At 31.6% G+C, this 17,296-nt stretch overlaps 3 protein-coding genes across 4 annotated transcripts; 2 read left to right on the forward strand and 1 right to left on the reverse strand.

Annotated features, from left to right (window-relative positions):
* Positions 1 to 391: 391 nt before the first annotated feature.
* On the reverse strand, positions 392 to 4,090 carry nmdyn-D7 (nucleoside diphosphate kinase homolog 7). The gene is made up of 7 exons (XM_073084562.1): positions 3,923 to 4,090; positions 3,557 to 3,837; positions 2,843 to 3,004; positions 2,462 to 2,660; positions 1,848 to 2,093; positions 1,523 to 1,636; positions 392 to 1,225 (listed from the first exon to the last, which is right to left on the reverse strand). Exons 1-7 carry the CDS (start codon positions 3,923 to 3,925, stop codon positions 1,085 to 1,087), a joined length of 1,146 nt encoding a protein of 381 aa, XP_072940663.1. The 5' UTR covers positions 3,926 to 4,090; the 3' UTR covers positions 392 to 1,084.
* Positions 4,091 to 4,161: 71 nt separating this feature from the next.
* Positions 4,162 to 7,601, forward strand: LOC140750819 (nucleoside diphosphate kinase homolog 7). 2 transcript variants are annotated; one of them, XM_073084554.1, is made up of 7 exons: positions 4,162 to 4,182; positions 4,784 to 5,061; positions 5,328 to 5,489; positions 5,685 to 5,883; positions 6,349 to 6,594; positions 6,829 to 6,942; positions 7,324 to 7,601. In XM_073084554.1, exons 2-7 carry the CDS (start codon positions 4,823 to 4,825, stop codon positions 7,471 to 7,473), a joined length of 1,110 nt encoding a protein of 369 aa, XP_072940655.1. In that variant the 5' UTR covers positions 4,162 to 4,182; positions 4,784 to 4,822; the 3' UTR covers positions 7,474 to 7,601. The 2 variants fall into 2 exon arrangements, with proteins under 2 accessions (XP_072940655.1, XP_072940649.1); XM_073084548.1 differs by lacking the exon at positions 4,162 to 4,182 and adding an exon at positions 4,310 to 4,428.
* Positions 7,602 to 14,231: 6,630 nt separating this feature from the next.
* Rpb12 (DNA-directed RNA polymerases I, II, and III subunit Rpb12) lies at positions 14,232 to 16,471 on the forward strand. The gene is made up of 4 exons (XM_073084582.1): positions 14,232 to 14,413; positions 14,516 to 14,662; positions 15,988 to 16,080; positions 16,329 to 16,471. Exons 2-4 carry the CDS (start codon positions 14,602 to 14,604, stop codon positions 16,349 to 16,351), a joined length of 177 nt encoding a protein of 58 aa, XP_072940683.1. The 5' UTR covers positions 14,232 to 14,413; positions 14,516 to 14,601; the 3' UTR covers positions 16,352 to 16,471.
* The last annotated feature ends 825 nt before the right edge of the window (positions 16,472 to 17,296 follow it).

Genomic DNA, 17,296 nt, shown 5'->3' on the forward strand with positions numbered 1-17,296 from the left:
CGGTGTGATCCTAAAAGTAGTATATCCGCTGGGGTCCTAATATCTGAAGTAAAGGTTATACTACGTTCAAGGTTGAAAGGTAAAGTAAAGAAGGAATCATAACCTTTATAATATTATATATTTTATTACAATAATCTCTAATTTCACCGCACACGGTACATAAGTAAGCATTGCATCGCAAAATAAGAAAGCTCTTGGCACTTGCCACTATCCTATCCTATAAGAGGTGACACAATACGCTCGCTGAATCATGCTAACGAAGTTTTATCGCCATTCATCGTGGATTATGATTTTCTCGTGTCTATTTATGATCATCACATAAGTATATGATATCATAAAATAGTGTTGTCTTTTGTATAAACCCAATAAAATAAATAAATAAACAAAACAATATTTAAAAATATTATGTTTATTCGCAATATTTTTAAAATTACAAAATTGAAGCAGAAATAATGACAAAATCAGTCTTAAATCCGACAATTCATCTGCGATAGATACTTGAAAAGTTAAAACTAAAAGCGTTTTCAATTTGAACTCAGCAGTTTTAAAAAATGAACTAATCCTAGCCTTACGCTGTATGATCACTGAACTACAGATTTGTAAATATCAACTTTGATTTTAATGTCCATAAATTAATTTTGGCGATTAATCATTTTAGCATGCAATACTTTTGTGAAATTGAAATTATGGTTCAATAATGACTTCTTCATTGCTAATTAATAAGTAAGTACTTTGTAATTAATTTGTCGTTTTCCAATTATCGAAAGAATTAATAAATACCCAACATATATTTAAGACCACATTATACTTTTATTACAACGGCCACATATTTAAAGTAGGTTGTGGTAGCGATCATTTTAAATTAAGTCCTTCTTCATGCTACATAGGATTTTCCTAGCTGTATCTACCCATTTTTTTACACAGGAAGTAATATGGAATGACATAATATTTAATAACACAATCTTGCTTCGAAATAAAAGAACAGCAAAATCTGTTCAATAGCATAAAACTCATCCCGAAAATAAAATTAATTTATCAATTAGAGACAATGAATTAAAAATAAGTTTATGATTATCAGCCTTGATTATAGCTCTAGTATCTTGAAAAAGTATTCAACTTCTAGAAGACCATCTTCAGCCAGATCACTGCAGTGGATAGCATTCTGAACCTTTGTTTTCCCGAACTTTGCTCTTAAGGTATATGGTCTTAAGAGTCTAGCAATCTCCTGCAAAAAATGGAAAATATATCAATAGATCTTTAATATATTTTAATGACTTTGACAACGAATCCAGGTATTTTTGGTGCTTGAAACCTTTTGGAGCTCTAATATGTCCAAATATACAACACACCACAATGACCACAGAAAAATAATCAAATACCAATGTATTTACAAAACATTGACTTCACTGCCAATATACTTGAATTTTCGTTTGAAAACAGGAAATAAAATTAAATGACAATTATTCATTTTCCCAAGTAATGTAAAAAGCTTCATATTGCAAAAACTGTATTAAATGCTTACAGGGTCTGAAGGTCCAACCAGTTTTCTAAATTCCACAGCAGTGTTGAGATTTTTATCTTTGGCAACTATTTCCATAGCTATGCAGGGGCCACTGGACAGCTCATCCACCATACCCTGCAAAATTACTGCATTATTTTATTTTATGATAACAGAAGATATAACTGCAACTCAATATTAATTAAAGACAACTCATTACATAAAATAGTAATGAACTTATAATTGAAATTCTGTCTATTTTAGAATTGGTGACAGACACCCAGTAACTTTAGGTATATGTCCATTTAGTACTGTCTCAGAAAATATCCCCATTAGAAATGACACTCACCTTATATTCTTGTACAATACCCTTATATACTTCATAAAACTCGGCAGCATTTACATTCTCGACAATAAACATATTTAGGGCTGTAACTTCAAACCCTCCTTCGTCTATAGTTTCTAGTACTGCCCCAAGCTTCCCTTCCCGGATTGCATGTGGCTTCACTACACACAGAGTGCAGTTAGACAATGTGGCCGTCATACGCAATCGTACCGTAGACATAGGAGGTGGTGGAAAGAAATACTCTATATCCTAAAAAAAAAAATAATTAACTGATGCAGATAGTAAAATGTTTTAATTTTTGTGTTTTAAAAACATATGTATTAATATCTATTATTAACATTACATTTTAACATTTATTTTTAAAGGTTTTTCATTTGCTACTACAATCTCAATTTCTTTTGTAAGTCAGCCAGTGTGGATACTGGCAACTTACAAAAGAAATTAAAACAAAACAAATACTTCCACAAAAACAAAAACTATGTCACACTATAAATATGTGTGGCAATAATACCTCCCCAATCAAACCATACAGATTCCACCTACAAATGTAGCAAACAGTAGTGAGTATATTAGTAGTTTTAGTATTGTTTGTAACAATAAACTATATAAATAAGTACCTCAACAGCCATCTGCGCATTGCTCGAAGCATGTACACAATTTCTCACACGGTCAGAGCCATACAGTGCTCTGATGGTACCTGGCTCCGCTTTAGCGGGATCTGAATGGCCTATTGTTTTCAGACAAACCTGCACAGCATCTTTTCCTACTAACTCCAAACCATATACTAGTTGCCCTGATAGGTATTCTAAGAGAAATCTAGAAAAAATAATAAATATTATTAAAATTATCATTCGAGAATGATTTAATACTATTTCTGTGGCCAAAATTACTTTAAAAAAATATAGAGAACACAGACAACTTTTTTTTATTTTTAATATGTAACATTTATTTTGAATGATCTTCATACTACTTATTTTTATTTTAAATGTAATATTTACGGAAATGTAGCATCAGATTGTAGATGCCTATAGAGCATATTAACATCATCCACTTGGAGGCGAGTCTTCTTCATCTTGGTTATACACAATCCATGCTCATGGAAGTGTGTTAGAATTTTACCAGCTATTTTGGTTTGCATGGGCTTGATGATGACAAATGTTCTGAAAATTTTAGATAAAGCATATCACTTTTATCTCGTAATATTATGTTACATATTGTTGTAAATTGGCATAATTTACAATTTACAAATAATAAATTTGAAGGACCTTATATTTTAAAATTTATCTAAAAAATAATAAGTCATTCTCATTAAAAATATATTCAACAGAGAATAAACATGGAACATGATTTCATTGGCGGACTAAGGTCGTTGGAAGCTCAGGGTGGAAAGTTGAATGGAGCCCCCAGTGTAAAAAGTTCACCTGTGATTCAGTAAACATTTTTTTTTCACTGATTGATACACATTTCATAGGTTGTTTGTTTCTGACGACCTTTTTAGCAACTGTGTTTGGAGGCCCCCCAGGATCGGAGGCCCGGGGCGCCCCTTCTACCCTCCCCCTTAAGCTGCTAGAGCATGATTTACTTTTCACTTTGAAATTTATATTGTTTATTCAAGTTTAGACGCAGGACACTGGTAGTAGTGCGCGCAAATGATCGACTGTTATAGATAAAATAAAATATAGTATAAAATAGAGTTAATGTTTTATACTTACACTTGCATGTCCATATGTAACTTTTTTCTTGTGTCTTCGCAAGCAAAATCTACAATTTTTACTAGTCGCCCTAGAATACTAATGATACAGCCGATATAAAAATTATCCAATGTGACTCCATTCACTTTTACTCTTCGGACGAACGTTTTTCGGTTTTTCAGGTCATACATTTCGATAGTGTCGTCGGTGGGATAGTAGAAAACATTAAAACGACGTACGAGGCTAGCTTGATTATCATACCATTCACCAACAAATGAATATTTGTCTTTATAAGCACCCTCCTGAAACATTTTAGTAATTACCGATAGCATATTTTTTAATTAAATATGGTTTAATTAAATAGGCAAATCACAAAATAAAACAAACCATTTTAACTATTATATTGAGAGCAACAAATTAATCTTTAGACATTATTTAGGAAACTATTATTGTAAAGTAATTAATTTCAAATAAAAGGCAGAAAATCTCATAGATTTTCTTCTAAACGACCTAAAATTCAAAACACAACAGCCGAGCGACAACAAATAATGACATTTATTTGACATAGAGTATGTAAAATTTACATTGTATCTGTTGTTCTTTATTCAGGCCGCGTTCAAAGGCGACGCTTCAGTTGCTTGATTTAAGTAAGTCCCTACAATATTTATTTTGTATGTTTATAATTATAAAATCGAAATACCAACATATTGTATAATAATGTAATAACAAAAGATGCTCATAGATTAGTACCTTCTCTATATAAAAGTTATTCTATAAGTCTTTGGTAACTGTGCATTTCCGATTGTCAATGGAAAGTAGCACCTTTTATGAATTCGTGAGAGTATTTGCAATTATTGTTTTATTATATTGTATTGATTTTAATAGAAATAATGGTATGTATTTGTGAATACAGCAGTAATGAGATATTTTTGACCACTTGCCTTTTTCGACATTTCAAATGAAGTAATTAAATTTTTACTTGAACTAGAACAGTATTTGCGGGACATTTCAGTTTCGTAAAATGTTGCGTATACCAAGCATTTTCATCGATAAGATGGAATCCCAAAGATTCTAAATAACAAATTGAATCATATGAACTTGACCTACAAAATAAAGCGTTTTTGTACGAGTATAAAAAGGGTTAAATGTCGTTTGTTCCTTCGCAATATAACTCAAAAGATCCATTTTCTGTTCCTCATGAGCTTCTCAAGTGAAAACAGAATAATAATCAAAAATATATTTTTTTAGGTTTTTGACTACTTCGACAAGCATACATTTTTATGTGAGATGTATGACGAACATGCTGATGAGATCAAGGAATTAGTCCTAAATTTTTTCCCTTTTGATAATTCAGTCCAAGTTATTGACACCAAAAAGGGAAAAAACCTACTTAGGCGTGTGCAGTTGCCAACTTTAAAACTAGAAATGCTCCAAATAGGAAACATTGTGAACATATTTTCTAAATTACTGCACATTAAAGATTGCGCGCCGATCACTCGAAGGAGTTTGTTTAATAACGTGCAAAGGTGAATCTTTGTCTTTATTTAATATAGCGATTTCAATACATTAAGCTCAACCGACACTAATCGACGCTACAATAAGTCGATAGAAAACATGTAAAAACCCTTAAATTCTTAACTTTCCTTCGTTTTTACTTTTCGATTTTAGATAGTATTTTTAATTTGCATCAGTAAATTATCCTAATATATTTTAATATTTCTTTATATAAATTACCGACAATGATTTTGGAGTCCCAACATGACCAATATAATTAATGCAAATATGTTTGCAGCACCTTTGCAATAATTAAACCCGTCCCGCCGAGTCTTCACGGTAAAATTGTAACATTCATAATGAAAAATGGTTTCCATATTGTAAGAATGAAAAATGGTAAAATCAGCAAGGATTTCGCTATGGAACTATATAGAAGTATTTCTGGAAATAATATGCTCCCGTGGGTAATACTTTCGATAAGATTGAACCCTAAAATAACTTATTAGCAAATTGTTGTTAACTGTTTAGGATAAACAATGGTTGCTATCTATCTATAGGCGCTATGTTTGTATGTATTTTAGATCTAGTAGTAAATTCTTTAAAATGGCGTAGTATGCCTACCTAATAATGAATCATAGTCACGAAATGTTCACAGAATTATAATAGATTACGTAACTACCGGTGAAGTTATCGGTTTAGAATTGGTAGCGCCAAACGCAGTAGCGAAATGGCGTCACTGTTTGGGTGCCACCGATCCCGCGGAGGCGGCACCGGGCACTCTCCGCCAACTCTACGGGGAAAACAAGCTGAGAAACGTCGCACACGGCTGTAATACACTAGAAGATGCTACCCAGGTTATAATGAACATAATGCCATCAAATCCTCCACGAAATGACGATATTTTTTTAACAAGTTTTTCCTTTTTTCATAATACATATTTAAGATTATCTACATGGAAAACATTAATTGATTTCTCCGAACTATTTTCTTGGCGGCAAATTCAACCTGCGCCCTGGGCAGCTCAAACCCACGCTAATCATCTAGGAGTACAGCATTAGGCTCTTTGTTTTATTAAGTTACTAGCTGACCTGGCAAACTTTGTACTTCCTCAAAATATATTTATCAAATATATTTCATATCATATAAAATGTAGCCTATGTTATTCGTGGATAATGTAGCTTTCGAATGGTGAAAGAATTTTTAAAATCGGTCCAGTAGTTTTTGAGCCTATTCATTACAATCAAACAAACAATCAATGTTTTCCTCTTTATAATATTAGTATAGATTTCTTACATAGTAATTGATATTTAATATTCAAGATGTTGGAACTTTTCTTTGGATACGAGAACGGTTTACCAAGGATCCAGTACCGTTCGACTCTTAAAAATTGTTCATGTTGCGTCATCAAGCCCCACGCGATTATCGACGGCAATGTGGGAGCAATTCTTGAACAGATAGCCACATCAGATAAATTCTACATTTCGGCTATCGCAATGTTTTCTGTGAACCTGGCGAATGCGGAAGAGTTCTATGAAATATATAAGGGGGTCGTGCCAGAATATGAGGTGGGTAAACTATTTAAAAATATACAATAACTCATTAATTTCTCGTTAATTAAATTATTTTAAAGGAAGAAATGCATATAGCATAAGACAGTGCCTATTGACTATTTGGTAATTATATACTTTGGTACATAATATTATAAGAAAGGAGTCTTTATATTTTTTTCGATTACAAATTTACTATAAAAACAGCACTTTAGAAAATGGTATAACTAATTACAAATTAAATAATTTCAGGCTATGTGCATCCACCTTGCTGAAGGAAAGTGCATTGCACTAGAAGTTAAATGTTATGATGATAGTTTGAATGCAGTTTGCGAATTCAGAAAATTATGTGGCCCAAGAGACCCAGTAAGTCATTTGGTTACATAACTGTCACACTTTGACCACATTAAATTCACCTTAAAAATTGTTTAATAAAGCTGGCCTAGTTGTTGCAACAGATCCCGTTTTACATTTCTATTTGTGTCTCGCTGTTTTCATGTGTCTTTAAGTATATGGCACATCTACACTCAGAATACTTAATGGATATAAATGCTCTAAAAACTAAACAAAAAACATATAGTCAATCTGGTCACAATGCCTTTAATATAAAAAAAACTTAAGAAGTCCAATTGGTAAGATTTGCAATTACATGAATTTTAGATTATATGTGTGATCTTCACTCACATAAGAACATGATGCACTTCCAGATTTGGTATTAGGTTATTAATTTTTCTTTATTACAAACAGGATCTGTGCCGGCAGTTATATCCAGATTCCATAAGAGCACATTATGGAAAAAACATTATACATAATGCGGTACACTGCACTGATCTCCCAGAAGATGGCGAATTGGAAGTTGAATATTTCTTTAAACTAGTGGCAAATGAACAACAATGAATTTCATTACATTTTCTATACATTTAATGCATTATTTATTTTTGTATACATTCTTTATCACAAAATCATTCCCCTCAATTTCAATTTTGTCATACATCCAGTTTCTGTAGACCCTGAAAAATAAAGTTACAAAATAATAAAACGAAGTATTTTATTGTTGTTTTAATATCTAATACATAATAAAATGATATCTAGACACAGCATCAGAATTGGGCAGAAAATTAATACTTACAAATAAATAATAATACTTTTGGTATATAAGGTGAAATAAGGAATGTCACATTTTGGAAAAAGAGTTACTCATATATAAAAAGGTATTTCCATCAAAAATATACTAGATTCTTTTGAAATATTACCTGCATTCATGCCCACACTTATTAGAATTACATTTTGGACACGGAAAATGACACCCAGGGCAGGTTTCGTCCAAACAATCGCACAGATCTTTCCCAGTCGCTGCTATCTGTCCGCGCTCATTATATATTCTCTTGCATTTGCGACTGTAAGTACATTATACACTTGTAAACTGGTAATAAGTATGTAATTTTAATACATTTAACACTAAGAAAATCTATATTTACAATATTGCTGGAGTTAATATACTTACTTCATAAAGTAACTTTTACGATTTAACTTTCTTTTTTCTCGCGCTGAAGTTTCAGGATCAAAGTTGTCTAAAAAGTGCATCGTTTTCGCTATTTAATAACAACTTGTTATTGTTGCAAGAATTGTCAGATTGAAAAGTCAGATTAACTCTGACAGGACGGAAATGTGAAACCAGCACAGCACTACTACAAGCCTACAAGGTCTACAAGTCGACCAAGCTAACTAGACGAACAGGTGGAATGTGGCCTCTCTCCCCGAGTACCGCCTCATGCCCCGACCGCATCCTAGTACTAGTCGCAGCTAAACTCTCACTTTCACAATTCGCAAATCATTTCTGGATTATATTTATTGTTTAATGTTGTTATTGTTATCAGTGTACATCGTTTTTTTTATAATATAGGAGTAGCAGACGAGCATGCAGTCCACACTACTGCCGCCCATGGACATCTGTAATCAACCCCAGATAGGATTAGATTTCCTACCTGAGGTCGGCCACAGATGCGCCGCTACCCCTGAGGACTAAGCTAGAATGCCTCGGAAAGGTATGTCTCCCTTACCACACCCTTCAAAACGAAACACAGTAGCGCTTAACACCGCTGTTAGTAGGCAGGAATAGGTTAATGCATTATTTATTTTTGTATACATTCTTTATCACAAAATCATACCTTTCAATTTAGTCATACATCCAGTTTCTGTAGACCCTGAACAATAAAGTAACAAAATAAAGAAACGAAGTATTTTATTGTTGTTTTAATATATAATCCATAATAAAATGATATCTAGACATACAGCATCAGAATTGGAAAGAAAATTGATACTTAAAAATAAATAATAATACTTTTAGTATATAAAGTGAAATAAGGAATGTCACATATTGGAAAAATAGTCACTCATATATAAAAAGGTATTTCCATCAAAAATATACTAGATTATTTTAAAATATTACCTGCATTCATGCCCACACTTATTAGAATTACATCTTTTGGCGGTGGCGTTTTTTGTGTGGTACAATTGTGGCGGTGGTGCCGCCGAAGTCGAACCACAAAGGGTTCTACCACCTTCTAAGTATAGTTATTATTTATTTGTTACTTAATACGTTATTTGTTAAGTTTTGACTGTGCTATGTGCTAAGACAGCATCAAAATGGGGATAAATAAGACTATTCATAGCAGAGAGCGAACGAGGATGTTGCAAGTTTTACGTTTTACATTAATTTTTTGTACTTTTTCGTTTTTGTGATAGTCGTTAAACTATAAATTATCAGACAGAAATTCATTAATTTCATAGGTATAAATTAACATTTCACAACATGCCATTATTTTTTTGCCAGCGGTACGCACATAGCTCGTTAGTGACGTCACGTTTGACAGTCTTCTAGTTGTCTTGGTCGGGTAGTACCTACGTATCAGCAGAGCACAAATTTATTGGCCGACAGACTTGTTCGTGCTTGTTGCTCTTGCTACTTTTCCGTGCATGTGCCGGTTGTAGGAAACTATATCTATTGTCTATAGCTGAGGTCTATTTATAGTCATGTGAGGCTGAAAGGCAAGAAGCCAAGGCCGTAAAACCCTATTCAAAAAACTATAGTCATTTGTTGCCAGCTTTTATGTGCGATTTTTCAATTTCCCCTCTGAATATTTTTTTAGTTAATACATAATATAATCAAATTACGACCTTAAGCCAAAGATTAGTAAAGATACTTCGCCGCCTTGAAATTGAATGAAGCCACAAACGGCTTATTATCGTAAGTTCTTTTTTTGAATTCTTGACAAATAAAAACATTTTTAGAGAAAATTTACGAATAAATAACTAATACAGCGTAATTTACATGAATTTACATAATAAATAAATAATAATTTCAAATATTTTAGGGATATTTTAGCACGGAGACGTGGCAAATCTTTTTAACGCAACTATTTCAATAGGGAATATGCACATTTTTATTTTATTATTTTAAACCACTTATCACATCGTTTTAACATAGTAAAAAATATAAACAATTTTATTAGTGTTTGATATATTTTTTTAAAAATTATTTAAAGTATCAATAAAATTTGACACATTTGAACGCCGCCATTTTACGCGCTCTTTGAATGACGTCACGTAGCGTGATTTGTATTAATATTGATGATAACTGTATGCACATAAAGGTATTATTAAACGTTTTCAGGTTTCATCGCTATTTACATCATGGGAAAGGCTAAATAACCACTTTATAAATATTTCCTAGAGTTATTGTGCAAAACCAGTACTATAAATACATTATATAGTGTTTTTTCTTTTGCAAAAGATGTGAAAATACGAAAAATGTGGTGCAAGATTATAGGAAACAGATATAGTATCTCCAAAACCGCATTAACATTTGTATTTACTGTAACAAACAATAATTTTAGGTAAATGATTTTAAAATATTGCATTGATCATCTATTTCGTTAGGTACTTATCGACTTCTACAACAAACACTATCATTTGAAACACACAAAATGCATTATAATCTATTATAATATTATAAAGATAGGTGATAGGTTGAAGGTGGTAGAACCCTTTGTGGTTCGACTCCGGAGGCACCACCGCCACACCTATTTCTACCTAATAACAGCAGTGTTAGGTGATGCTGTGTTCCGGATTGAAGGGTGTGGTAGGAGACAGACTTTTCCGAGGCGTTCCAGCTTAGTCCTCAGGGGTAGCGGCGCATCTGTGGCCGACCTTAGGTGGGAATATCTAATCCTATCTGGGGTTGATTACAGATGTCCATGGGCGGACTGTATGCTCGTCTGCTATATTATAAAAAAAAGAATATTAACATAATAAGTTATGATCAGTTAAATATTTCCGAACTGATGCATTGCATAAAAAACAGTTTATTCATTTTGCATATTTTAGGTAAATAGTCCGATTGTGCTTTGACAAAACTACTTTCAATCATTGTTCTTGATTATTCCTAATAATACTATCTAGAAAAATCGCACTAGGTAATAAATAACACTGTAGGAATATAGACAAAAACATTTTTTCTCTCAAACAGTTTGAATATCGACGCCGATAAACATCGTAACACGCTATGTGACGTCATTTTTCGATTCGACCAATGGGAATGCGTTTTGCAAATTTGAATTTCGCGCGCATAATTTACGATTTTTGATTACTGTTTTAAACAATCTAACACGAAATAAAGAAAAAATAATGGTTTAGATGTAATTTCAGGACCGTAATGTACCGAGGAAAAAAATAACAAGCAAATCTAAATCACATGCATATTCCCTATTCTCAAAACTGGGTACATTTTCTTGTTAGGAGTGAGTAATCTTTACTAATCTATGCCTTAAGCATATAAAATATGTTATCTGTCAAGAAAATAAATAATTTTAAACATTTGATTTGTAATAATCTTAGAGACCGCCTAGACGGTCAATGATATTGTGCAATATTATTGACCGTTTAGGGTTAATATTGAAAATTGCGCAAAGATTGAATGTAAGTTTATGAGATTGAAAAGATTGAAAGTCTTTTTTATTTCATCGTGTAGGGTCAGTATTGCGCAATATGTTTACTTAAATCAAATCAGTTTTATTTATTAAAAATAGGTTCTTTACAGGGCACTTTTTGAATGTTAATATGTACATCAACCGCCACTACACAAAGTGTTTCGTTATGAAGAGTACTATTCTCTGATTGAACATGAAATCATTGTGCAGTTCGTATTATTGTGCAATTTAATTACTCGTTTGGCGCCAAGAACGCCTTTCAATCTTATTGTACATGAAAAGCATTGTACCATGTTGTTGTAGGTCTTGGGGCAGCCTAATATGTACATATTTTCTTAAATTATAAATTATATGTAATGCATTTTTTGTAAAAAATATAACCGTCATAATAGTATGTATTATTATATCTATAATAGTGATCTTTCTTGTGGAAAAAAACGAATGTTGTTGTTCTGTAAAGTAGAGATTTTATTCTATTAATCTATATTCTATGTACAATAATAAAATTAAAATGATATAAATGAATATATAAATAAATTTATTTTTTTATTCCACTAAAACATTTTTCTATTTAAATTTATGTGACATTGAATTAAACGTCACAAATAAATAGACAATAGAAAAAAAGTTCATAGAGAAAAAGAATAAATTAAAATATACTTTTTCTTTACATATTTATATAATAATTTTATTAACTGAAAAATATTTACAATATAATTAAACTTACAGAAAATTAAAAGTTATAAATTAAACTATAAATATAAAATAATAACTTATTTACAAAATTTAGATATATACAAAAATGAATAACAAAAATATAAAAACAAAAACACTACCATAAAAAAAAGTCACCATCACTGTCTTTGGGCAAGGTTCCCAAGACGCTTATCTATAATTCTAACGAATTGCTTACCCCCCGCTAAACGGCGGGGTTGGTATAATAGGGAATATGCATGTGATTTAGATTTGCTTGTTATTTTTTTCCTCGGTACATTACGGTCCTGAAATTACATCTAAACCATTATTTTTTCTTTTTTTCGTGTTAAATTGTTTAAAACTTTAATCAAAAATCGTAAATTATGCGCGCGAAATTCAAATTTGCAAAACGCATTCCCATTGGTCGAATCAAAATATGACGTCACATAGCGTGTTACGATGTTTATCGGCGTCGATATTCAAACTGTTTGAGAGAAAAAATGTTTTTGTCTATATTCCTACAGTGTTATTTATTACCTAGTGCGATTTTTCTACATAGTATTATTAGGAATAATCAAGAACAATGATTGAAAGTAGTTTTGTCAAACCACAATCGGACTATTTACCTAAAATATGCAAAATGAATAAACTGGTTTTTATGCACAGGTCAATTCGGAAATATTTAACTGATCATAACTTGTTATAACATAACAAGTTATGATTAGTTCTAATATTCTTTTTTTTATAATATAGGAGTAGCAGACGAGCATACAGTCCGCCCATGGACATATGTAATCAACCCCAGATAGGATTAGATATTCCCACCTAAGGTCGGCCACAGATGCGCCGCTACCCCTGAGAACTAAGCTGGAACGCCTCGGAAAAGTCTGTTTCCTACCACACCCTTCAAACCGGAACACAGCATCACCTAACACTGCTGTTATTAGGTAGAAATAGGTGTGGCGGTAGTGCCTCCGGAGTCGAACCACAAAGGGTTCTACCACCTTCAACCAATCACCTATCTTCACCTATCTTTATAATATTATAATAGATTATAATGCATTTTGTGTGTTTCAAATGATATTATTTGTTGTAGAAGTCGATAAGTACCTAACGAAGTAGATGATCAATGCAATATTTCAAAATCATTTACGTAAAATTATTGTTTGTTACAGTAAATATAAATGTTAATGCGATTTTGGAGATACTATATCTGTTTCCTATAATCTTGCACCACATTTTTCGTATTTTCGCATCTTTTGCAAAAGAAAAAACACTATATAATGTATTTATAGTAGTGGTTTTGCACAATAACTCTTGGAAATATTTAAAAAGTGGTTATTTAGCCTTTCCCATGATGTAAATAGCGATGAAACCTGAAAACGTTTAATAATACCTTTATGTGCATACAGTTATCATCAATATTAATACAAATCACGCTACGTGACGTCATTCAAAGAGCGCGTAAAATGGTGGCGTTCAAATGTGTCAAATTTTATTGATACTTTAAATAATTTTTAAAAAAATATTTCAATCACTAATAAAATTGTTTATATTTTTTACTATGTTAAAACGATGTGATAAGTGGTTTAAAATAATAAAATAAAAATGTGCATATTCCCTATTGTCTTATTACGTTATATGTAATATTATTTATAATATTATATTATTATGAAAGTATAAATAAAAATCCGGGGGGTATTCACCCCTTAGAGAATTTGCCCGGGCAAATTAAGAGGGTATCCTCGAGACCCGAATAATCCCTACCCACCCCCATATTGCAAACGCTGACGCGGCATATAAAAGACCGGTGGGTATGAACATGTCATTACTCTGAGGGTATGAAGTCCCAACTTACTCGAACGAATTGCACTTTACACTTGCAACAATGCACCAACTGTCAAATCAATATGTCATCATGTCAATGCCAAATTGCCAAATGCCAATTGCTAATATGCCAATTGAGAAAACAGAAAAATCTAGAGACGCACATGTCATTTCAACTCATGTCAAAGAATATCACAGCCTGGCGCCAGTTTGATATAATGAAATAAGTACAATAATAATATTATTGAATTAACGCCAAAAAATAAAGTAATATATAGGCGAATTGAAGCCAGTGAAAACGGAGCACATTTCCTTTTTCAGCTGAAGTGATGTATCGTTTCGATTTAACTTTGTGCCTTCGTAAAAAGAAAGTCATCTTAATACTATTCATTTGAGCTAATATTTATGTTGGTGATTTTCTGTTGCAGGTTAACAACTGCACTATACAAACGACTAGACTGTACCAAGAGTATTTAATACATAAAAGGTACTCTGTGATAAGTGTATCTATAATATGGCAGACACAGGCAACAAAGATTCTGTTACCAAAGTGCCTATGATCTACGTTTGCGGAGGTAACTTTTATTCGTAGTAGTTTTAGTATGTAGTTTAGTCATGAGTACCCCTGGCAAGATTTGAAATCTTTACCCCCAGCTTGAAAATCTTGAAGACTTGTATTTTTAGTCAACTTATTTCAAGGACCAGTACAATGTATATTTATGTCACATGTAAGTTCTGTAAGTTTTACACCTTGTAACATGTTTTTTTTTATTTTATGTAGGTAGTAGGTATGACATCTTTTTGTGCACCTATTCATTGTAATTATAGATTTCATAGTTTGTTTTCCTTATGTGGTTTGGGTAAATGCATCCTCCTGAAAGTAGCCGCCCGGATTAGAAAATATTGAAGACGAAATACTATTGTACTCTAACTTTTTACTGTCTTACACCCAATAATAATTAATAATATTTTATACAATTGTGAAATCATATCCTTGGTAGGTTAATAAGGAATAGATTAATTTGTAATAATGGGCATTTTAATTTGTAATACATGTTTTAATATGTAATACATTGTTTTTTTGTTATAATTTATATAACATCAAATTGCTTGACTTTATCCTTTGTCTAGCTTTTAGTTGTGGCTAAGCTCGCTTTCGGAGCTTTTTATCTATTGTTTGGGAATATTGCTTCCATGGGGATTAAAGGTAGTTTATATTCTTTTCTGAACCCTTGCCAACGTGTGAACAAAATTTCATGACAATTGGTTTTGTAACTATCTATCACCTATCACCTATATAGGTAAGTGAAAGTAGCAATCAAACTCTCAATATTAGTTAGGATTAAATTTGTCAACTAAGCAAAGCATGATGAAATGTTAAGTATGCATAATGCATTTCAAAATAATTTGAATTGCAGTTATACTATTCCCAGGAATTTACAATTTGTTGTATTATGATAATTATGTTGATAGATGATCTTTACTCTGAACATTTTTACTTTATTATCTCAAAATTTTTAATATATTTTTATAATCTCCTTATTTTCAATTAACCCTGACGAAAACATTGCTTTCTGTTCTTCAGTATTTAGTTTGCTTCATTTGTAATATTTTTTTAGTATTTCATTTCCATTATGACTTCCTAATTGTAGCATCAGAGCTAAGAGACATTTTGGTACATTTATGATTAAATGGATGGAATACGCTGATATTGATTTTATTATTATTGTTGAACTAGTTAGGCTTCTTGACCACCTATATCATATCCCATCATAACTTTCCCAATGCTAGCACTGGTTTCCTCTAATATTAAGAACTGAAAACAAAACTGACTGCACTTGAGGCTAAACTTTTTAAAGTATTTAGTTTTATTTATAAAATTTATGTTTTTTATTTTCAGAATGTCATAAAGAGATTGAGATAAAACCAAGAGATCCAATCAGATGCAGAGAATGTGGTTACAGAATTATGTACAAGAAGAGAACAAAAAGATGTATCCTTTTTGATATTTTCCAATTATTGGCTAAGTTATTTGTAGGTTTCTTATATCAGTAAGTTGGCAAAAACATTTTTGGTAAGAAAACATAATCATTTGACAAAAAAGGAGAAAGAGGTATCGAATTGTTGCTGTCTATATATAAATATTGTTGGTCTGTTAATTCGTTTTAAGGATTTCTTTGAATAGTAGGTTTGTTTATTAATGTGTGTATAAAACAATAATTCCTTTAACTCAGATTTCAGGGGTTGTGTTTGATGCTCGGTAACATGCAGTTAAGGATACAAATAAACACTATATACCTTTTACATTCACTTTAATCTTATCGTAAAATATTCATCAATACAATGTTTGTATAGTAAACAATAAATGGGTAAATATTTGACAAGCCTGTATTTTATTTACCTTATAAATATGTATATATAATAACTGTATATATAAGTAAAACTCTAAACACTTACTTTTATAACTTCACCAAATATTTTATGTATAGTATTTACAATGCAATAACACTATATAATATAATATAATTAATAAAATATATACATTAATGAATCTTTTTTTTATGCAATATTTTAACCCTCTCAAAAAATTGTGAAAAATGACTACCGAATAAAATAAGGGCCAGATTCGCAAATGTATAAAAGCTGCCAATTGATAGTACAATAAAAGTAACTGACAACAATAAATACAGACAAACAGAATCTATTTCTTTTTGGAAGTTGGTTAAAGGTTTCCTTTTTTTAATATTTCTAAAATCTTGACAGTGACAAACAAATGTCCTGGTAATTAATCATAATATTATGCAAGCAATTCAATTATCGCTTATACTGGTCATAAGTGATTAAATACTCGTGATATATAGATAGTATTAAACTGAACCCAAACTTTGAACACTGAAACCACCTTTTCGGATACCACATTAAATAGGTAAATTTAAACATTCTTTTGCTTGTAAATTCTTGGTCATATATGATATTTTTTATTTGTTTCTTATTATTTTTAGGGGAAACTTAAAAGTCTTTTACAAAGAATCGTCGTCCGAGCACTGAGCCAATGAAGGTAAGATTTAAGTATTATTGTAGACAATCCCGTGGCACACTTATAACGATATCACTCAGCCATGCCCTGCATGGCTGCATGATATGGTTCTGGATTTAAATAGATATCGAAATATTATCCATACTAGGTGTTCCTCTACTAGACCACTCGT

This window comes from Epargyreus clarus, unplaced genomic scaffold, assembly GCF_041222505.1.
Source record: "Epargyreus clarus isolate Ecla_fem2 unplaced genomic scaffold, WU_Ecla_fem_2.2 ptg000003l, whole genome shotgun sequence".
In the NCBI taxonomy this organism is placed as follows: Eukaryota; Metazoa; Arthropoda; class Insecta; order Lepidoptera; family Hesperiidae; genus Epargyreus; species Epargyreus clarus.

Coding starts and splice junctions, on each gene's coding strand:
- nmdyn-D7 (XM_073084562.1), bottom strand. Junction 2,661..2,842: donor CAATCTGATGCTACATTTCC/GTAAATATTACA, acceptor TATTTTTTCTAG/ATTTCTCTTAGAATACCTAT. Junction 1,226..1,522: donor TGGTTGGACCTTCAGACCCT/GTAAGCATTTAA, acceptor CATTTTTTGCAG/GAGATTGCTAGACTCTTAAG.
- Rpb12 (XM_073084582.1), top strand. CDS start 14,602: ATGGCAGACACAGGCAACAAAGATTCTGTTACCAAAGTGCCTATGATC. Junction 14,663..15,987: donor TATGATCTACGTTTGCGGAG/GTAACTTTTATT, acceptor TTTTATTTTCAG/AATGTCATAAAGAGATTGAG. Junction 16,081..16,328: donor CAAGAAGAGAACAAAAAGAT/GTATCCTTTTTG, acceptor CTCAGATTTCAG/GGGTTGTGTTTGATGCTCGG.
- LOC140750819 (XM_073084548.1), top strand. Junction 5,884..6,348: donor CACTAGAAGATGCTACCCAG/GTTATAATGAAC, acceptor TTAATATTCAAG/ATGTTGGAACTTTTCTTTGG. Junction 6,595..6,828: donor GGGTCGTGCCAGAATATGAG/GTGGGTAAACTA, acceptor AAATAATTTCAG/GCTATGTGCATCCACCTTGC.